At 34.3% G+C, this 23,406-nt stretch overlaps 2 protein-coding genes across 5 annotated transcripts in view; one reads left to right on the plus strand and one right to left on the minus strand.

Moving 5' to 3' along the window:
• The window catches only part of DAPP1 (dual adaptor of phosphotyrosine and 3-phosphoinositides 1), a 505,976-nt gene that overhangs the window by 83,221 nt on the left and 399,349 nt on the right, over positions 1-23,406 (plus strand). The window lies entirely within an intron of this gene.
• DNAJB14 (DnaJ heat shock protein family (Hsp40) member B14) overlaps positions 4,359-23,406 on the minus strand; it is a 38,275-nt gene continuing 19,227 nt past the window's right edge. For all 3 annotated transcript variants that reach the window (XM_081230230.1, XM_081230228.1, XM_081230227.1), the window contains 6 exons: positions 19,623-19,768; positions 17,013-17,198; positions 15,372-15,466; positions 14,442-14,551; positions 13,418-13,590; positions 4,359-9,357 (listed from right to left, as the gene is read on the minus strand). In XM_081230230.1, the coding sequence (XP_081086356.1) occupies positions 9,233-9,357; positions 13,418-13,590; positions 14,442-14,551; positions 15,372-15,466; positions 17,013-17,198; positions 19,623-19,768 (835 nt within the window). In that variant the 3' untranslated portion in view covers positions 4,359-9,232. The remainder of the gene's footprint in view (positions 9,358-13,417; positions 13,591-14,441; positions 14,552-15,371; positions 15,467-17,012; positions 17,199-19,622; positions 19,769-23,406) is intronic.

Here is a 23,406-nt window from a genome sequence, read left to right on the forward strand (position 1 = left end):
ACTTAGAAGGCTATACCTTTAAGGACTGCCTACATTACTTGTTGTTTGGGGCATTGCTTGTGTGCACATTTAAGGAAAACCTACAGTAGGTGGTAGGAAAATGAGGTCTATGGGAACTTGTTTTCGACTGATTGTCAACTCCAATCCCAGAAAGTAGAAGTGCAAAAGGAACCATAGCCCAAGACGTGGTGAAAAGATACTTATTTCCTTAGGAGGATGAAATGGTAAACTACAAAGCTCCCAGCTGTTACAAATGACCTCCTTGTCATTACAAGTGAACTTGACAGTTCCATAGCAACTGACATCATTGAAGATGACTTCATTTTCCTTCCTTTCATTTCTTGGCCTCTAGGACACTGCACTTATTTTAGCTCCTCACCCACTCTAGCCTCCTCTTAAATGAAGGCATTTAAAGCTTGTCTTTGATTCCTCTGCTGTTTTTCCCTTTCCACAGTGTCCTGAGAATGTGAGCCCTAAATCTGCACTTTTCATCTGAGTTCTAGGTTCACATTTTCAGCTGCTTGTTGGGTGTTGAATATTTCTACACATATGTCTGTCAGTTCTAACTCAAAGCCTCTAAAAACTCCAGTAAACCTGTGTTTCCTGATCTATGTCCATGTTGGTTCCAAGATTCCATGAGGTATCATGTTTGCTCTCTTTCCTTATGTTCTTTTCTTCCTTAACAATGTTTTTTTTACATCTAGATTTTTTCAGTTCTTCATTCAAACCATTATTCCATTCAGCAAAACCGTATCAATAGCCACGTAACAATGGCCAGTTAAACCTTTCTAAAATAACGTACATTATTGCTGATCAAAAAATCTTTAGTGATATACCATTGCAGACAATAGTTGATGTAGTATTTAATCTGGCACTAACATGTCATTTTACTTTACTTCTAAATGCACTCTATTGTGAATCCTATACTCCCAGCCGAATTGATTACCTCACCCTTCCATCCAAATGACTCTTATTTTCCCATGCTAGTTATGGAGGCTCCCGAATCTGAAATGCTTATTTCTCTCATAGGAGAGGCAAAACTTCCTTTTACCTTCTTTGATTTTGTGGCTGGGTCTAACAGTGAAATTAACAGACAGATTAACAGGAGGAAAATCATACAAATTCATTGAATATTTTTACATGTACATGGGAGTCTTCAGAAGGAAAATGAAGACCCAAAGCCGTTAGGCCCAAGGTTTATATACCTTTTTACACAAAGAACAATAAATTGTGGGGATGAGACAGACAAGGGGGCTTGGGCTAGGGGCAGTAGATTGTACAACAGTGACTATTAAACGTATGGGATAAACTCATGGAAGATAAGGGTTATTTTAGTAGGTTTGTTTGCACAGGTCCATTTCAGTGTCAGTTCCATCTCTGGTGATAAGAATGTTCTTCTCTTCCTGGTAGAGGGAGGGCACCTTTCTCATGGGAAGTTTTATGACAAGCCTTTAAGTAGAAAGTAGGAGGTCAGAGAGCCCTTCCTGCATTTGCTGTTTCCTAGTGCCTTCAGATCAAAATAATCAATATGCTAAAGTGGCATATTTCAGGGTGGCATGTTCTAAACCCCTTCATTTTCTGCCTTAGTTATATAAATCTTGTTTCCCTATAACACCTTCTCATCCATCACATTCTCTTGAATGCTCCTATGTACTACCAAGAATGATTGATATTTATTTGTGCATAATTATGTGTCATAGTTTTAGTTTGTTTACCCAGTGAGACCATAAGTTCTAGAAAGAAGGGTCACAGTTTAGATTTTTTCCAGTTTCCTACAATGCCTCTGTTTCTTGCATTCTGTAGGTACTCATTTCAACATTTGTAGAATGAAAGTGATTACAAGAAACCATTAGTCCCGGCCCTGACTAAAACTAAAACTCCTTATTTCACCCGTACCTCCCCACCATTTGCCCCCAAGTTTGGAGGCAAATAAAAATATGAACTCTAGCAAGAACTTCTAATTTCTGGAAGCACTACTTTTCATTTTAACATAATTATCCATTTTAATGACATTATTATATGGTAGTTGACCTGGAAAATATTGCTGATATTTTTCTTCCTCTTGAGTGGCAAAAAGGGAGAGCACAGCTTTCCAAGATCTCCAAATACCACGATGTCTACAAATTGAAAAATCTAGTAAGATTTTTAATTTCCAAGTGTGGTGGTTTCCAAATTATGGCATGTCAATAGGAGAGTTCCTTATGTACTCAGATTGATCTGTTTGCATTTACCCATCAATAACACTGCTGTTGGTACAGGACTAAGGGAAATATTTACTGACCTAAAAGATTATCAGCACCGTGTGCCAGTTCTCCAAAGTGGGATTTAACAGATGATCTCTGAAGTTCAGAAAGAAACAGATAGTATACACATACATGCATATGCACGCAAAATTTTTATCTCATTATACAAATTTGCTATTTTGTTCTACTATGTACACAGCATACCAGTACATTATATAGTCAACAAACATACACATGTTAAAGTTCTGAGTTTATTAGAGCCTTTGTTTCTGCTTTTCTTTAGCTTAAATTTCTCTTAGCTGTTATAGCAGAGCTCTCAACTTTTTTGTTTTTTTTTTAGATTCTGGTTTCCTATCAAAAAATCAATCAATCATCTGGATTTAGGCTGGCTCGGCTGTCTGTGTGAAAATTCTATTGGTATTCAAACTCGTATGGGGAGGAAAGTCTTGCTGATTCTCCAACATACAAAAATGAAAATTTTATCACGTACACTGGCCAAGTTGGAAAATGTCTTACAAATTTTGATTTTGGCTCTGGTTTGGGATTTGGCCCATTGAAAATACAATTATAAGGTCTATACAATAACTCTCTCTTCTATACTATCACCCATGGTCACCACACCCTGGACTTAGGCAGTCACCTCAGAAATCACTAATTCCCTCGATCTCTGGCTTACATCTAATAGTCAGTGAAACCACTCACTTGTCAACATCTTAAATGCCCCTACCATCTTTCCTGCCTGACAGAACCTCAAATTTGGAAGAGCTAAATGAGTTGTATTCTACATGTCTATGCCAAGGCTGCTGGATTAAGTTGGAAAAAATACACAAAATTTAACAGATTGTAAATTCTGTCACCAATGTGAGACCCAAAGAAATCCTACTTTTCACTAGTCAGACGACTCAGTGAAAATGATTCCTTCAAATTGTCTTCATTCTTTTTGAAGTGTCTGCTTATCATCCTCTCCACCCCCTAATTTTCCATAAACTGCTTATCTCATTAAGAAAATAAAAGCTATAACCCATATATTCCTTTCTGAAAGAATGCTGGTGGTGTCTCTTAGCTAAAGTAATTATTCCATCTTTGCAGTGGCTCCAACATCCTCTAGAATATCAGGTATTTAATACTATTATCCTTCTTTTTCTCTATTTTTTCACTTTCTACTTGCCCCTTTCCACCAGAATAAAAAGAATTGGTAAGGTCTCTCATGTAATAAGTAGTAAGGTTTCATGTAATAAATAATAATTGAAAAAACAAAAGCCTTCTCAGAAACCACATCTTCCAGCTACCACCCCTTTTCTCTACTTCTTTTCATAGCCAAATTTTTGGAAAGTTTTTAATTGCTGCCTCCATTTATCCCAAATCCAATCAATCAAATAATTCTCTTGATTCTACATCCTGACTGTATCTCAAAATCAATCACTATATTCCTACTCTGGTCCAAGCCATGATCATCTCTCCTTTGACAATACTTCCTATCATTTCCTACATTCACTTTTGCCCTCCAGTCTTCTTTGCACAACAACTAAAATGCTATTTTAAAAACTCAAGTCTCATCATGTTAACTCCTTCATTAAAAATCTCAAAGTTTTTCTTTGAACATAAATCATCATGGTTTACATATAGCCTCATGGGATCTGGCCCTTATCTTATTTTATTTCTCTAACTTAGCCTGGCTTCCTATGTCATAATCATACAAGTTTGTTTTCACTTCTGTAAAGTTTCTATGACTTTATCAACTTAGCACACTCTGCCTGAAATATTTATCTAGCATTCACCTCACTCCTACTTATCTCATCTTTTGGGTTTCAGCTTAAGCTCACTCCCTCAGAGAAACCTTCCCTAATCCTCCCAGAGTAGGTTAAGTCTTCTAGATATATGCTTTTGTTGTACCTTGTAATCTTCTTTGTAGCATTCATCATAATTATAATTAGTTATTTACTTGACATTTATTTCCCTTGCTAGATGTAAACTTCATAAGGATTTTTGCCTTGTTCAGTGATTAATTCCCATATTACTGCCTGGGTTATAGCAAACATTCATACATTTGTTGAATGGTTGAATGAATGAAGGAAAGGCCATATTAAGAATATAAAACATGATAAAAACAAATCCTTTACAGTGAGAACAGACCTTTTTATTCATATATTGAGATAAACTGCAGAGACTGAAAGACAAATATTCATCATAAATCATTCAGCAGAACATTCATTAAAAATCAAATGCATTTTCTTTAACAGAGTTCTCACACAGAAAAGTTTATTTTATATAAGTCTGATATAACATTAAATATTTTACAAATCAGACATTTCATTTTGAAATTTAATTGTATAATCTTGAATGCACTATAGACAAAGCAAGATCTCCTTTACCAATTTCACTTCATTTAACTTACACAAGGCTTCCATTAAAATTCCATCACACCTTGAAAATTACCTGCAGCTTTTAAAAAACATGATCTAAACTTCATATGGAAAGAAAGTCTTATGTAGCAACCCAAAAATTAAAAAAACAAAAAAGGTAAGAAGCATTTCTTAATACAAATAAATTACAAAAATATTATTTATGTGTGAGTTTCTTTCTTCTCATTGATATACTCATCCATCCATATACAGTCCAAAGCACTTCATTTTTAAATTGATGCTTAAAATACTCCGATGTCATCGAAAAATCTCTATTATTTTAGTGGTGCTCTTAAATGGCAAAGTAGAATATCAGATTAGAATGTGCCAACTCCTGGGCTGAAGTGAATGAGACATTCACATTCATGCCAGATGTCATCTGTTATGCAGTTACCAGACAGCTTGGCAACGAGTAATTCCAATTTTTTATGGTAACTTACTAAAACATTACAAGAAACACTTCTTACCCCTACATACTTCCAGATTGCTATAGAAAGATACAATTATATTTGAAGTATGGGCATTATAATAGGAATCTCTGTTAAAATATGGAAAAGATCAACAGAAAGAATCCACACCAATGAAATTCTGTGGACTGATTTTCAAAGTTAGAAATAAGAAAATCCACTGCTAATGGAAGCCCTGCTCTGTGCAAATATAATGTGGTATATATTAAACAATCACATATTTGAGGTATTAGCTGGAAAAAAAATATATATATATATACACATATACGTATATATATATATATATACACACACATGTATACATGGACACAGCCACAGAATATTCACAAATCTATTGGCCCCAAAACCAGCAGATAATAAAATTAAATAAATGAAAAGGAATCACGTATCAACAGGAAAGTTACACACAGGAATTTACAAAAAATGTGGTTACATAATCCTTAATATAAGGAATATGTTTTGAACTAGTGTTTTGAGGGAAAATGTTTCCACTTACACGAAACTGTCTATTTAATAGTAATAAAACGAAGAGGAAGCCTGAATTCGAGGACTGTATTGCCTGCCAGATTATTAAAGGAATGTGCAAGAATTATTAAAGATCCTCATTGTACCCACTTATTTGAACTTAAAAATTAGAATTAAAAAAACTTTGAAGTTATTGTGAGACTACTCTCTTTTCTTTTTCATGGGTTTATGGAGAATTTTATGGACTTTAGGCAGTAGTCCAATATGGCCAAAAGACAAAGTTTTTCAGCTATCTAGTACAGATTAAAATTAAGATTTATTGTTCATTTTCAGAAGGTTTTCTGTTCAGTTAAGAAAAAAGATTATGAATGCCTTTTCAGTTGGTTCACTCAGTATGAAGATAGGTAATAGTAAGAGTAATACTGAACACAAGCTTCCTATGGGAAAGCTAAATAAGTGCACAAATTCTCCTTCTGAATCATTTGGTCTTTTGACATAATTCTTACTTAACTAAAAAGACAGCTCATTTGGTCCTCAGGCCAACATCTAGAAATATTTCACTGCCTTAACACAGGTGGGAGATTTTTTTAATGAAATACGTTAGAATGCATTATTAAGTAATACTAACATGTCACATCTGTTAAATAACAGCTGCATTTAAAAACATTACAAATCAACAAAGGGAAATCAAGAGGTTAACCATTTCTCTCAGTAACAATTTTACATACTAGCATAACTAAAGATTTAACAGGAAGAACACTTAAGCATGAAAGTACAATTAAAGCAAAGGGCTGGAATTCTATCTTCCTGTTCCTAATAACACCTGAGCTGACATAAAAGCAAAGTGGTTTAATGCACTGGCATATATATACCTTAAGGGCTTACTCTTCTCTACCAAATCTTTGTAATTATCATATATAAGAATGTAATGATTACGAAACAAATACTTATTTAAGCATTCAAATGCAGTCTGTTCCCAAAACATATTGTTTTCACTTATTATTTCTCATTGTTGAGAATTAAATTCTCAGATTTGATCACAATAAATTCCAAAACTTACAAATGGCTAGCACCTATTTGAAAACAAAGGAATTAAAAGAGGAGGAGAAAAGGTACTATTTACTTGCCCCCAAATCCTCGCAAAGACAATTATGTCTGTGTATGTGTTTAAAAAGGGATAAAAATGTAAAGCACTAATAAATATAATTGCTGCCAAACTTCTAAAATACCAGTTAGAAAAGCTAGTAAATCAATACTCAAAGATTGAGGGCTTTTAGGCAATGATTAAAATGAAGAGGACAAGTTATCAAATTAAATTGGAAAGTTCAGGTAGCTAAAAATAAGATGGCAAAATGGAACTTTTGTTAGAAGAGCAGCAAATGTGAAAATCTTACATCTCAAGATAGCTGACACTGTAAATCATACACTTTGATTAAAAAAAAAAAGACAGTAGAATTCTTTTTACTTTGTAGAATTAACCCAAAATTCTAAGACACCTGGACAGGCCTTTATACCATGATATAGGTGACATTAAGGACTTACTCTTTACTTGCATACTTTACATGTGGCTTAAATTGTCAGGCACTCGATCGGTCATTTCCCACAGTTGTTTGAAAATTTCATCAAATGCATTTTATGAAATGAAATGTAATGCAACTGAAATATAGTTCTGTCCAAAAACCATGTATGACTTCATAATATATAACTTCACTTAACTTGATAACTTCACCTATCCCCTTAAAGTCAGGATTAAGGGAAAAAGAATCAGTCAACAAGAGTTCAATTCACATAAGCATCAATCACAATAGTGTAAATTTCCCATTAAAACTGGAAAAATAATGGATGAAATTTTTTTCATTTATATTTGTATGTTTTCTGATGCATATAAACTTTCAAAGTTAATTAGAATGCTATGACCTTGTTTTTCAGAAACTAATTCTATAAGCCTAAGAAAATATTTTAAATTGTATTTTCTTTTAAGCACGCTATTTTTTCTTTTTGAGGTTGAATTTCTAAAGAAAGTTGGTTAAGCTGTCCAGTTTTCCTAGGATAGTATGCTGTTTAGTTAAACAACTAATTCAATCAAGCATTTCTATTGATTTACCTGGAAAAGGGGATACAAGAGAACATTTAAAAAAGAATGGTCATTTCAGAAGTTCTATTCAACAGATGCTATATAAATTACATTCAGAAAAAAATCTTTAAATAAAAGAACACTGCACTCTAACTAGCATTCTCTCACACACAAAAAAACTACCAAAGATGTGTTCATGTTCTGTTAAATGAGTATGAAAGCAAAATCATTAAAATACAACTGTTAAACATAGAAGAAAAACAAACAAACATAGAAGACTAGAAATTAAATAGTTTCAGATCCAACATACAGGCACCAAAAACTTCAAGTTCCAGCTGATTTTTCCAATTTATATTATGGATTTAATTATAAGGAGCTTATTCCTATAGGATTAATTGAATTACTCAATGGTGAATAGATTTTAGCTCAAATTTTTGTAAGGATAACTTGCTATAAATCACTATTCTACCTACTGCTATGTTTCTGCTCACTGCTGTATATGGACAAACAGATCATGCTCTGATCAAGTAAGTCTGCTGTTAATCTACCTATATGTTTACGAGTTGGCAATCAGGTTAAAAGGCACAAAGCTTCATTTCAGTAGTAATTTTTCCTATTACTTAGACAATATTAAGAACTCATTTAGTTTCGGATCCTGTTTACTAAGGATCCTGATCACTAAGAAGAAACTGCAAATTTCCATGGGGGGTAAAACTGGTAGGTCCTTTTCTTCATAAATTTTAGCAGCCTTCAAAGATGTATATATATGAACATTTGGGGGCCTTTTAGTTACTGGAATTGCAAATGACATAACTGCAATTTACTGTTGAAGACCCTTTTTGGTTATTGTTTATATAGCCATTTCCTCGTATTTTCTTTAAAATCTATCAGTATAGCGTTTCATTTCTATGCATGGCTTAGCAATTCATAAAACTAAATAAATAGCAAACTGATACTTTACACCAGTTCATTTATCTCAATATATAATTTAGAATATAATGGCAATATTAAAAATATTGATTCCCTCTACGCTGGTAATGCTACAAGATTTTACACAAAGTTAAACAACTTTTGTTTTTTCTTTTTTGATAAAGTTTCATTGCAACCTCCACACACTGGACATCTGACAAGGAAAATGTAATTTTGTCATACAACATTTATTCCATCACTTTAAAGTGTCTCATGGAGCTAAACACCAAAAGAAGTTAAATAAAAAGGGAATAACTTGTATATACAGAAAATGATCATTCCATAAATATTTACATGACAAGGGAAAAAAACTGAGAATCTAAAACCAGAAATTGCTACAGGTGTGATAATCCTTTCTCAAGACATTTTTAGTTAGGAATCGTATAAGCTTTTAAAGTGAAAATAATTGCAGAAGCATAACTAAAATATTAATTTTAGTTTTCAGTTTCTTACTATTTAAAGGAGCCAGTAGGTCATAAACAGTCCAAGATTTCAGGGACCAACTATTCAGTTTAGTTTCCAACACCATATCTTTTTCTTTAGCTCTCATGATGAAACTAAACTTACTTACAGAAAAAACAGTACTCTAAAAGGTATAAATAAAATCCCAGTTCATCCTCCTTTATAAATACTGGTCAGCCGCTCCAATTCTTTACAGTTGTCCATGCTCAAGGCTTCTGCCTTCCTTCGGAGTCGTTCATCATGGTATACTTTTGCTGCATACTGCATATCTGTTTCTGTTAACAAAAAAAAATTTTTTTTTCTAAGTAAATAGTAATTTAGATCAACTAGTTGTTTAAACTCAAAGATGTTTCATATAAGTCCTTCAATATATTTCTATTAACTGTTTGTTTGTTTGTTTGTTTTAAAGAAATCCAAGTACTAGACCTAAAAGCCATTTGGAATCCTACCATGTGAAACAAACACAGAGGAACTTCCCTGGTGGTGCAGTGGTTAAGAATCCGCCTGCCAACGCAGGGTTCACAAGTTCGAGCCCTGGTCCAGGAAGATCCCATGTGCTGCAGAGCAACTAAGCCTGTGCACCACAATTACCGAGCCCGTGTGCCACAACTACTGAAGCCCTCGTGCTCTAGGGCCCACGTGCCACAACTACTAAGCCCAAGTGCTGCAACTACTGAAGCCAGCATGCCTGGAGCCGGTGCTCCGCAACAAGAAGAAACCCGCGCACTGCAACAAAGAGTAAGCCCCGCTCCCCGCAACTAGAGAAAGCCCGCCGGCAGCAACGAAGACCCAACGCAGCCATAAATGAATGAATGAATGAATGAATGAATAAATAAGTCACAGAGCTACTCTAGAAAAGAAAATAAGGATGCTATCCTATCAACCCTTTCCCTCCTCCACTCCTGTTCCCAAAGGTTTAAATACTGCTGCTCTAAAGCATTATCTTGACCTCTTATCCCAAAGATACCATATGCTATTCAATACTGCTAGTGGTTGTTTTTGCTGTGACCTTTTATTAAGGTTCCAGATTAATTAATTATGCCAAGATCTGAGTAGAAAAATTTGCAATCTTGTTCTGAGTTTGCTTGAATTAAAAACATATATAATAGGGCTTCCCTGGTGGCGCAGTGGTCGAGAGTCCGCCTGCCGATACAGGGGACACGGGTTCGTGCCCCGGTCTGGGAAGATCCCACGTGCCGTGAGCCATGGGATGGGCCCGTGAGCCATGGCTGCTGAGCCTGCGCGTCCGGAGCCTGTGCTCCGCAACGGGAGAGGCCACAACAGTGAGAGGCCCATACCACAAAAAAAAAAAAAAAGAAAAAGAAAAAAAAAACATATATAATAAACTTACTAAAGGAACACAAAAGAGAAAAAAAGCTTGCTATACAATCACAGCAGTGATATTCAGCAAATAAGTACTTCTGACGCTTCCTTCAATATGTGGATAGAATTAGTAAAGAAAAATAAAGAGACTAGAAATCAAACGTTCTTCAGGGAACTATTCCTTACTTTCCTGTTATTCTCAGCCGTTTCACTGTTTATTAACACTTCTAAAGGGTGAGCTCACTTAGATAAGATGTAACCAAAAACAGTGACCAAATTAGAGGACATCAATCAGGACCACATTCAAAATAAACTCATAGATAAGAGTGTATTTTATTTGTAAAGCTTTTCAGAAATGATCAATCAGGTTAGGATTTAACAAATTAATTAAAATCACTCCCCTCCTTTTATTTACAAATGAGGCACTTGTAAAATCCATTTGCAGATGATTCTTTCCAAGTGTGGTAGATAAAGCAAAGTTCACCAGGCTAGTAAATGGCAGAATCTAGATTTCAATCCAAATCTCTAACTCCTAGCCTGATATTCTTTCCATTACCTCAAATTACTGTATTTTATGAAACACCTATTTTACCAATCTAGACATTAGAGAGTGTTGGAAGTGACTCCAGAACAGAAAAATCCTGGCAAAAGTGTATTCAAGCCCCTAACCTATAGACCTATAGATGTGCTGAATTTGTTGAATTTTGTATTGAAAATTTCAAACATACACAAGTTGAGTACCACAATAAACACTCTAAAACCCCTCACCTTGATTGACCAGTTCTTCACATTTTGTGAACCTATTGATATTGATCTTGTCGGATTGTTAAAAGATTAAACTAAATTATGCCAGTAAAACTACTTGGCTTATGCTAGGGATGGAGTCAAAAAAAATAATAAAAAATAATAATATAGAACACTTATGGGTACAAGGCATTACGCTAAGTGTTACCACATATTATCTGTTATGGTCCATATTTTAATGACAAGGTAACTAAGATTTAGAGAGGTTAAGTAACTAGGTAATGCGTTGGTGAAGCCAGGATCTTGCAAGGCAGTCCCAGAGCAGGCACTTTAAACATAACATTACACTCATTCATAAACATGAATACCTTTCCTTCTTTGTTTCTATTTATGCAGTCAATTCCCAATTTTTATTTAAGGTAATAGAATGTAAGTATGCATAACCCCAAAATCACCCGTATTTGGCTGGGGACTAGGACTTGTATTTGAAAATGAGATATCTAATGTGCTCATCATTCTTTTAGCACAAAATAAGCAGGTCTTTCATACATTCATTCATATGAATTCATTAATCATTCATCCAACTGTTCATATATCCATCAAAAATTTACTCTGCCTATCTTGTACCAACAATTGTGCAAGGTGCTACAGATCAAAAAATTAGGTGAAATAAAATTAAATAAGTGAAATTTGGGAAATACTTCCCTTAAGACCTTTGGCTAATGCACGGTTTCTCAACCGCAGCAATACTGGCATTTGGGGCTAGATAATTCTTGGTGTGGAGGTTGTCCTGTGCATCCCAGAATGTTAGGCAGCATCCCTGGCCTTAACCCATCAGATGCCAGTAGCAATCCCTTCCACCCCAACCCCATGTTGACGCACACAGTTTCCAGACATTACCAAATGTCCCCTGGGAGGCAAGGGCAAATCATTCCCAGATGTAAAACCACTGGTCTTATGTAACCTTCTCCACTTTGAGAACATACTGATTCACAGACTCAGAGACTTAGAAACCAAGGAGGTTTCTCCTCTTAACTATCAGTATATAGATGAAGAAACCAATGCCAGAGATAAGAACTCTCTTAGAAGTATACAATGGTTATGTTTTATCAAATTTTCCCTAGTGGATAAGAGATGATAATTGCTCCCATTTTCTGAGTATTTACTACATGTGAAACACTTCAACTATTGCCTGAGTTAATTTTCACAACAAACCCATAAAGTTAGGTATTAGAGAGAAGACTGTGAAGCACAGTGCCTAGATTATGAAAGCAAATTGGTTTTGAATCACAGATCACCTCAATGACCTTGGGCAAGTTACTAATTAATCTCTCTATGCCTCAGGTTCCTCATATGTAAAGTGGGTATAATCGCCTCACAGTGTCATTGTGGAGCTTAAATGAGTTAATATATATAAAGGGCTTGGGACAATGACTGAAAAAATAGGCATTATATAAATTATAGTTACTTCCTGTACCCACTCATCATCACCATCATCCATTGTATACACAAGGGAATAAATTCACAGAGGTTAGAATATTTGGCCTTAATCACTCAGCTAAAAATTTCAGACCTAGGATTCAACTTTAGTCTGTTTAATTCCAATGTCTACACTATATGGTCTATATTATTATTTGGAACAGTAAGAAAAACAAAAAACTATAACAGTTCACAGGGAGCATCTCAGCAGATTCTTATGGTCAATAGTCAGTCTTTTTATAGATATAACTGCTTAAATTAAGGAAGCTGAGGCTGGAAGAGGCTAAACAAATTAAGTGTTCACAAGAACTTCTCTACCTACAAAATAAGTAAAGGAATGTGGAATGTCAACAAAACTCATTGTACATTAAGTGTTACCTGTTGAAGCTAAATTGATGAAGAGTTTCAAATTTAATTCTGAAACAGGATACATATTAAAACTGATGACATAGTTTATACCAGGATTGTTTTCTTTCTTAGTGGTACATAAAATAATGTTGCATGTTACAACTGAAAACATCCTAAATACAATGAAATTTTATATTATCTACTTATTCCATCAAATATTTATTAAGAACAATAACATAAATACCATTTATTAAGTTCTTGCCATGTGCCAAATATTGTTATAAGACCACATGTACATTAAAACATATTGTCTCATTTAAGTACTGGGCTCCGAGTATGTGCCAGGCAATTCTAGAACATTCCTTGAGTAGGGAAATCTACAGTAATCAATTCCAAAGACTCTGAATAAGTCTTTAAATGTTAAATATTTGATAAACTTACTTTGTTGTCTTTCTTTCCAGCAATTATTTCGAATATTAGTCACATAATCTTCTTCCACACTCTTTTCTACCTTTTGTAATAATATTCCTTTATATTCATTTTTAAAGTCTTTGTTGACATAATAAACGACACCCAAGTTTTCTGTCTGCATTTTAATCGTTTGCCCTGATCCACTGTAAAAGAAATGCTTGATCATTATTTTTTTAATTAAAATTGTACATTCTCATCTGCTTCTACAAATCAAGCTAATAAAAATAATTAAAAAGTCAATATTGGTAATCAAGTATTTAATATTATCTCAAATTACCTAAAACCACCATTCATGTCATAAAAAAGTAATCATATTTTAATACATTACATTCCTATAAGTTCTCTCAACTTTTAGTTAATAAAAATCTTAATTGGAAGAAATAAATCACTTCTTATTTTTAGACCAATCTGTTTTTAATATTATATAATCACTAGCAATATGATTTTACAAAGTTTCCATTATATTCATTTTATTACACTAAAGCTTTTTGGAAGGTATGCTGCATTAAACTTGCTATATGTCCTGATCGCTTATATATAAAGTATATTGTGGAAAAATACCTCACATAACAAAAAAGTAATATTTGCTTTTACTTAATCAATATTTTATAAACAGAAGAGTGAAGTCATATCCTCTTTAATGACACAAATCCTATGTGAGATCAATCACAACTCTATTTTTGTCTTTAAAGTAGTTTTGTCTTCTAAAGTTTTTTGTCTTTGATGTCAACACATTACCTATTATATTAAATTGCCATCAAGTTCGAACGTAACACTTCTGTCTTTATCCACAATAGAACAGAAATGTAAACTAACATAATACAAACTTATTGTTTAAGTAAACTACCTTTAAAATTAGACATTTTAAAATCAGGTACACAGGTAGTAATAGAATATTTGGCACTTAAAAGTTTAAAAGACCACAAGGCCCTTTAAAGTTAGTTAGGTATGAAACAACAGTTCTTTTTTTGTAAAACTTCACTGAGCTACTTACGATCTGGGATATAAGGAATAAGGAGGATTAGAGACCATCAATTGGCTTAATAATGACACGAGGATCAATACAATAATGGGCATCAGCTGGATAAACACAGAAAAACCTCCCTACAAAAAAATCACCAAAGAATAACAAATTGTAATATAACTTTAGTTGTCAATAATCCAACAATTGTCAAACATTTTTAGAGGAAGAAAGGACATTTGAGATCATCGGTTCAGTGCTTCCAAATCTGCCTGATCATACCAACTTCCTGGGGTGATTCTTAAAAATACAACTTTTTAGGTGCTTCACCTAGAGATCCTGACCCTGAATTGGAAAACACTGGTATAACCTGATCTCATTTTACAGATGAGGAAGTTCTCTGTCTCCCTCTTTTTCTTCATACACAGAGACTCTGTCAATATGCAGCAGGTTGCAAAACGATTTTTACCATGGATTTGAGGGTGGAACATGGACACTGATGAGAGCGGCACAGCTGGGGACCAGACCTTTTAATTTCTGGTCCAGTGCTCTTTCCATTTACCTTTCTCCTTCACGTAATTTAACAGCTATATGCAATTAGGTATAACTGCATTAGAATAAGGCAAGTTACTTCGAATTTAAATTTTTCAGTATTAATTCTAAATTATTTAGAACCAACAATAAGAATTTACGTTCAGAACATGCACACTGCAAGTTTACCTTCATTAGAATCACAGAATATCAAATGTGAAGGTGTCATATTGCCCAACCACCCGTCACCTTGACTTCTAACCCTGCTCCCCCAATATCCCTAAGGGATTCTCGAGTCTCTACTGAACACCTCTGGTAAAAGAAAACGCATTACTGCCTTTTAAAACAACTTGCCCTATTTTCAGACAACTCTATGCTTTTCCTGAGCTGAAATTTGCCATTTTCTGATTTCTAATCATATCATAAACATACATCTCCTCTTTCTTCTTCTCTTTCATGTCCACTATGTTGATGCTGATGTTGACTGCTATAGCCAGCTCGTCCATTTGAAAATGAATGTACACTACCTAGAAAATTAAAAGCAAGGTTAAATTAGGGAGAACAATTATCATCAGAAAAATCATATTTTCCTTTATATTTTTATTTATTTATTTTTAATTACTAAAACAATGCGTGTTTGAGTAATGAATGCTTATTGCCCTCTCCTCTTATGAGTGAAGGGTAGACAAAACCAGGAATGATTCTTCTTTGCTTCCCTTAGAGTAAGGAGAAGCTCTTTCTTGATGAAAACTTGAACGAGAGTTCCTCCCTAATACTGCATACAGAGAGGACTTTTGCTGTGGTTGGTTGATTTTACAAACCTTGGATCATTAATCTGAAACTCTGCTTTCTGCATTTCTCAGTGAATCACAAGTACTTCTAGAAATCAAAAACTCGTACTCTAATTCATTTTTTAGAAAACAGCTGTATAATATACTATGGTACAGGTGGACCACAATTTTCAAACATTTTCTTGTTGATGGACATTCAAGTTGTTTTCAAAAAAGGTGACCAACCAGAAATGGCTATCACTGATAAAGTAAACTATGTTATAACAAGCAAAAGAACTGCAAATCAACTATCAGAAAAATTCACTATTGTCTGAAAGATTTCTAATTGTTCCCAGCATATTTTTAGTCAAATTAGTCTGAATAATTTTTTTGTGAGAGGTAATTATGTATCCTAGTACATCAAAATGCAAGTTATATTTTCAGTCATTAATTTGTATTTACACATCCTCTTTCTTTCAAGGATGCTTTACAAAATGCCTTATCAATGATCACAATCTTTCTCAATAATATTCAGACAGGACTACCAGGCCAAATTATATTGCTACATTCATAAAGACTATCCTAATTTTGAATGGGATGTTTAACTTAGCACCTTTCGTTACTGCTGTACACAAGACTGGAGCTATAATTTTAAACATCTTAGAGGAGCTACTCTTAAAGAAAATTAATTTCCACACAAGCAACTTACAGTAAATGTAAGTAAAACACAGTACTACTTATACTGGTACTAAAAATCTATTCATTTAGTAGTACTTCTACAGTATTTTACTTTGATAGCCTAGTTCAAGAAATTATTTCTATCTTAATGTAATTTTTTAAAACCCACTTACTTTATATGTAACTTATGATTCAGACATTTCAATGGACAGTACCTCCACATACACCCATATTAACAATCTACAATATTATTAATGAAATCTACAAAGATCTTCAAAGAACCAATGTCAAATAGTCCTTCAAGGTACAGGTTACTTCCTACAATTGTATTGGCACTTAATTAATGCATTGCCACTGGATTTCCTACTTACAGATCCTTTCTTCAGCTCTATGTAAAATACACAACATCTTTTTAAAAATAAAGTATGTTCTAGGAAAAAGACAGACTTACAATAAAGGTAATAAGTCTAACAATTTTCTTCTGTCTCCATGAAAAACCATCACAGGATCATAATACTATAAGAAAATGTCAGGGAGAAGGTACATAAATCTCTAAATAGCCTAACCGGAGGTGACGATCTCTAGCTTCATAAAGTACAAATATTTATAACTAACATTAAAATACCTGAAGGAAATCCACCACCAAAGAATATGTTAAACAAGTCTTCTGGAGTTATATCAGCTTCACAACCTCTATGGAAATTAAATCTACCATTGTTCTGCTGATTACATGCTTGTTCTTCATTGCCTGTGAGGTCATACTGCTTTCGTTTTTCTGGATTGCTTAAAACCGCATAAGCGTTTCCAATCTCTGAAAAAGTAATGAGCAAAAGTTGATAAGCAAAGTTGTTTGGTTTTTTTGGGTTTTTTGTGGTACGTGGGCCTCTCACTGCTGTGGCCTCTCCCGCTGCGGAGCACAGGCTCCGGACGTGCAGGCTCAGCGGCCATGGCTCACAGGCCCAGCCGCTCCGCGGCATGTGGGATCTTCCCGGACCGGGGCACGAACCCACGTCCCCTGCATCGACAGGCGGACTCTCAACCACTGCACCACCAGGGAAGCCCCTAGTCTACTCTCTTTGATAGAAAACTTTTATTTTTAAAGTTTTACAAGACACACAAATGAAAATATCTCTTCTATCTAATTTAATTCCTTAACCAATTATCTCCTCTTTTTCTATTCTTGAAAGATATAAAAAACAAGTGGTTTCCATCTTCTGTAAAAAGTATTTTGGCAATTACAGAGCAATAAATCTATACTTACCTCTCATATAAACAAAAACTATAGTCTTTACTTAGAATAAACAGCTTGGTATCCCAAACACGTAAATTTAGATCAAATGGTTAAAAATAAAATAAGACGATTCAGAAGGTAATGAAAAGGTCCTATGTGTTGAATGAATGAAACCTGCCATTTCTGTGTGCTGACACACTAGCAGCAATATTTTCTAATTAACTACCTTTGCTCACCAAGCATCTCTGGCTTACAATCTGGGTTTTCTTTTCTTTATTTTTTTAGCCATGCCACGCGGCATGTGGAATTCACAGACCAGGGATCGAACCTGGGCCCCCTGCAGTGGCAGCATGGAGCCTTAACCACTGGACTGCCAGGGAAGTCCCAACAATCTTGGTTTTCTATGTAGTTTCCACTCAATGAAATATGGGTTCATCAACCACCACCCTATTATGATCCTCTTTGGAGTTAATAAATTGGCATTCTGATTTACAAATAACCCCCTATGTATTGAATAATGTGCACCTTTCCTCTAGAGATGAATCACCACCAAGCATGTTGATAAATATTACGTTTCTAGTTTTGCAAAGTGTAGCATTAGACTCTGAAATGTACCACACCAAAGAACAATCACCTTTGTTAAACTCCTCTAAGTGTTTGTGTGGGGTGACATATATGTTGCTCACCTCTTCAAAACACAACACAGGCTGTAAAAATATTGGTAGGTTCACTTACTGTTATTCTAAGACCAATAATGCTAACATGACTTCAATACAGAAATGGGAGAAAGAAGCAGTTAAATGTCCTTAACATTATTGAAGAATTAATACTGAAATCATCTAACAGATCACAAACATGCAAATAACTCACTGCCAAATGTGTTTAGACATCTTAAAAACACAAAAAATTTTAAATTAAATGATTTTAATTCATAAAGTGAAAAAAGGTTTTTAGCTCTGGGGAGGAATATGTGCTAAAGTTAGTGTTTTTGAGTAAAGCAGATTTTCCTATGCTTTCAACACACCACTTTTAATCTAAAGAGACAGAGAAGGCTCTCACTGTCACAGAGATAGTCTACTTTCACCAGCACCACTTTGGCAGCTGCTTTTACTGGAAAATATTAATAATCCCCAAATGTATTTTACTTGCCAACTTCTTTTAAAAAATGAAACTGTTTTGCAAACAGTTTTAACAGTATTTTTATAAATGACAATTGAGTCATCTATCTTTTAGGAAAATTTTAAATGATTATCTCCTTCCTGTTATTCCAAGACCCCAGCATTTCACTGTAAACATCATACATTGGCTTTATGAATGCCAAATTCACAAGAACAAATAATCGCAAATTTAAGCATTTTCCTATGAATCGGAAGTTAACTATTATGAATAAATTGTAATAAACATAAATTATAAAATCAGTTGTCTCACACTTATTTACTAAATTGGCAAAAAAACTGAAATAATAAGAAAGAAAATAAAGAAAATATTAGCCAAGAGAAAAGAAACATTCTTGAAAAAAAAATCACAGAAGTTAGAACTACATATGAAAAATGCAAAAATTGGCCAGAGTTAACAGAAATAGAAGAATACTGGACAAATAGTGATTCCAAGTAATTTCCCAATTCTAGACAGTCTCTAATATCTTAAAAACTCATAAAAAAATATATTGCTTTTAGTTATTTTAGAACCAGCTGGTAACATGCTAGAAACTCATGCATAATCATCACATTACTTGTGTGTAGTAAACTAGAAGGCGTTGCACGGGTATCTAGAAAAGTTACTTAGAACTTTGCCAAAACTGACATGTTGCTTTTGTGAAGCCAAACAGCATATGTTTGGCTCTTGGTATAACAAGTTAATAGTGAAGTTTTAAAGGATTTTGAGGAGGCTTGCTTATGCTGGCCTCTATATGCACCCGTCTAAAGGCAGAATTTAATATTCTAAAACACTGTAAAGTGGACTCTGAAAAGGGCTTAGAAAATTGCTTTAAAAGGTTTACTTTACTTTTAAAAGCATCTGTTGCTCCAGGTGCATGGTTTTTGTCTGGATGAAACTTCAAAGCAAGCTTTCTATAAGCTTTTTTCAAATCTTCATCACCAGCATCTTTGGTAACTCCAAGTACTTCATAGTAATTTTTACATTTGTTTATGCTGTGAACAAGAGAATGTGTTACATTGTAAGTAAACTTCAAGGAAGAGCTTCGAGTAATACCTCTATTTTTTTATTTATTAGAATAGTATAAAGACTGCCTGTGGACTGTTTTCTCGACATCAAGTTATAGTTTATCCGTTAAGGGTTATTGCTCCATTCTCTTTTTCAATCACAGACCATTTTTCCAACCTCTCCCAATCTAAGAAGAATTGACCATAAGAATGTCCTTGGTGCAATTTATCACAACTACAGAGAAGTAAAGCAAAGCTCATAACAAATGTGGATGAAGTGCAGAGCACACACTGTAACTAAAATGAGTGAGAACAATTTTATAGTACTCTTAAGTGCATAAATAAATTCCAAAACTCCTTGAAAGTATGTCACAGCTAAAGATTAATGTGCATTGCATTCCAAGAGTTTTATTGTTGCATAATGTAACCTAACCAAATATCAAAGCAACAGTTTAGTGCATGTAGACAATTACAGTACCCTATGGCTTCAATGTCAAGGCAAGTTAATTCAGCTAGGCAATGCTAAAGAGAATTCATTTGTGTCACTCTCTATGAAAGATAAAATCTCATAATAAAATACATCATGGACTCAAAAATATTTGTTACATCTGATTTTCATTATGATGAACATACTCTTAAAGATTACTTACATGTTTATAACCCTAAATATGCAACATTTAAGCCCAGAGTCTTTGAAGCATGTTAGGAAAAGAAATAATCTGAATGGAGCAGAGAATACTAATCCTTTTGTATGCTAACATTGTCCCATGACCTAAAAATTTTCCTTCACTAAAATACAGCTACATTTTAATATTTTTTGTTGAGTACTATATAACTTTAAATGTGTTCCATGTATGAGCGCCCTGATGACAGAAGTAGTAAGAAGTAAAAGGATCTGAGGCACAATTGTTCCCTGACAGCTAAAGAACTGCAAAGGCTGACTTGAAATTTTCAGAGAAAAGAGACAAGATTGATCTTATTTCGCTACTAAACCTATTAGCCATCACAGTGCTTGGTACATGATGGGTTCTCAGTAAATATTTATGGAATAAATGAACCTTAGCTCTCCTTTCATAATGAAAGCATTCATCATTTGTTACATGAACAAGGGGAAAAAAAGAACACACTGAAAATATTATAGAATTTTTTAATAATCACAACAAAAATCTGTTAGGCAGTCTTCTTCAGAGTAATAATAATTAAAATTAGATTTTTCTACTTTAGATACTGAATAAATACGAACACAAGTCAATTTTATTTCATAAACATGACATTTCCTTTATTTAGTGAATAATATTTATTGAGCACGAACTACGTCCCCGGGCACTTGAGATCTATTAGAGAACAAAACAGAGAACGATCACTGCCTTTGTAGAGACTCATTCTCCTAGATATGTTAAGAAACTATGTGATAGAAAAACAGGGAAGAACGACATGTAGAGAACACCTACTGTGTGTCAGGCACACATCCACAGCCCCATATCCATGTGCCAACATCCATAAAGTTCTGAAAAATGGAAGGTACTCTATAACTAACTTGACTGCAAAAACCTGACCTGGAAACTTTCAGAGGCAAAATTTCAAAGGCAAAACTGAACTGATGTGAAGCTGCTACAGAGTCTTCATTTATCACATTCAAGTGTGATATTTGTACCTTTTGCTGCAGAAATGGCACTATTAGGTTAGGGCTGCTTACCAGACCCTGCTAAGACATTATGTAATCTATAACATATGCTACTTATTACTTTTCGAAAATATGAAGATCTCGAGTTCCAAACTACATCTGATCCACAAAAATTTCACGTAAAGAATTGTAGAATCTTATTATGCTGATTATTTTACACAAATTATCTCATTTACTCCTCATTAGGTAGATATTATTCCTATTTAACCAATGAGGAAATCAAGCTTCGAGTGGTTATGTAAATTGCCAAAAGTCATATAACCAAGTAACAGATGGAAACCAAAATTTATTTCTTCAACAAAAATTTACTGAATATCCACTTTCTGTTAGATGCTGTTTCAGACACTATAGTGGTAAATAAAGCAGTCCAAAAATCCCTCCTCACATTAAATTTACAATTGGGAGAGAGACAAGCAATTAACAAATATAGAAGTAAAATACGAAGTACATCATATGACATCACATGGTGATATATATTTCGAGAAAAATGAAGTGGCAAAGGGAAAGAGTGAATGGAAAGAGAGGCCTGCTATTTTAAACAGGGCGATTAGGAAAGGCCTCACAAGCGAAGATTCAATCCTCAGTTTGTCTGACTTGAAAATCCTGCTGTCTCAGAATCAGAATAAAGAAGAAAAGGGGCCATTCAGACTCCAGACCAACCATCCACTTCCTTCTATTTGCTCTTTTAATCAGTGTTTAAACACATTCTCTGTTGGTTTTGGTGCCCCAAACATGCCTTCTCTGCCTCTCTTCTTGTTTAGTTAGTTTCTACGTCTTCAGACCTCAGCTGAGCTCTTCCTTTTCTCAAGAACTCAGATTCCTCAAGACTAAGTTTGGTGAGCCTCTTATATTCTCCCAAAGCTCTCCCAATGCTCTCTGAACTTAGCCCTATCCCAGCAATGATCTTAAAGGTACCACAGCTATCAGTTTACACGTTTGACTACTTTTCCAGACTATTAGGCCCCTTGAAGGCAGGGACTGTGTCTTGTTCACCATATGTGTTGAATGGATGGATGGCTAGTACAATTTGAGGGCAGAAATGGTGAAGATCTACAAGTCATTTTTGGACCAAAGATAGTAAGTGCTGTAAGAAAAATATAGTTGGCACCAAAAAATCAATTTGGAATAGAAGACTGTGGGACAAGGACCAAAGCTAAAAATACGACACACTATCTGAACACAAAAGACAAAAGGCAGTGATAAACAAAACACTGAACAATCCTAAAGTCATTACTACTTGCTTTGAATGCGTAAGATGTTTCCTTATGTACCAGATTAATCCTATACAATTATTTTGTTGATTATTTCCTGAGCACAAAAGGCTAGGCAATAGAAAAAGGCAGTCTAGGAAAGGGCTGCTGGATAGTATAGGGAAATTAGGTTGGAATTCACAGTCTTCTAGAGATGGGTCATAAAGCTAAGTACTGTCACAAAGAGAAAAAAGGTAGGAAAAACAATTATTTCACTAACTCTTAGCCGTATCTAGCTCTACCATAGCTTGCTTGCCCTGAATTTTTCATCATATATTAGAGAAGAAATTCTTTGAGAAGCTAGCAGAGAGGTATAAAGTCAACATCACCAATGGACAAGCTGTAGACTACATATCTCAAGTAACGCTACAAATATACTCATTTACTTAATTTTTCACACCTACATGAGAAATTACCATTCACAAATTAATTTTATTCTATATATTGTTCATTATACTCCTTTTCACCAACTAACTGCATTTGTCACATTTTTTTATAGTTCGCTCCTTACTGAAAGATTCAAACCTTCTTCACCATCCTCACCAAAGAATAAAAAAAGAAGGAAGGAAGGAAGAAAGGAAGAAAGGAAGAAAGAAAAAAGAAAAGAAAAGAGAGGTAATCTATTACCTGCCCTGGAAGAAAATATTCTGCAAAAAGGCCAGAAAGATATGTCTGGGAGCTCAACAGGGGAG

Source organism: Mesoplodon bidens (genome assembly GCF_964165515.1).
Source record: "Mesoplodon bidens genome assembly, chromosome: 1".
NCBI classification, from domain to species: Eukaryota; Metazoa; Chordata; class Mammalia; order Artiodactyla; family Ziphiidae; genus Mesoplodon; species Mesoplodon bidens.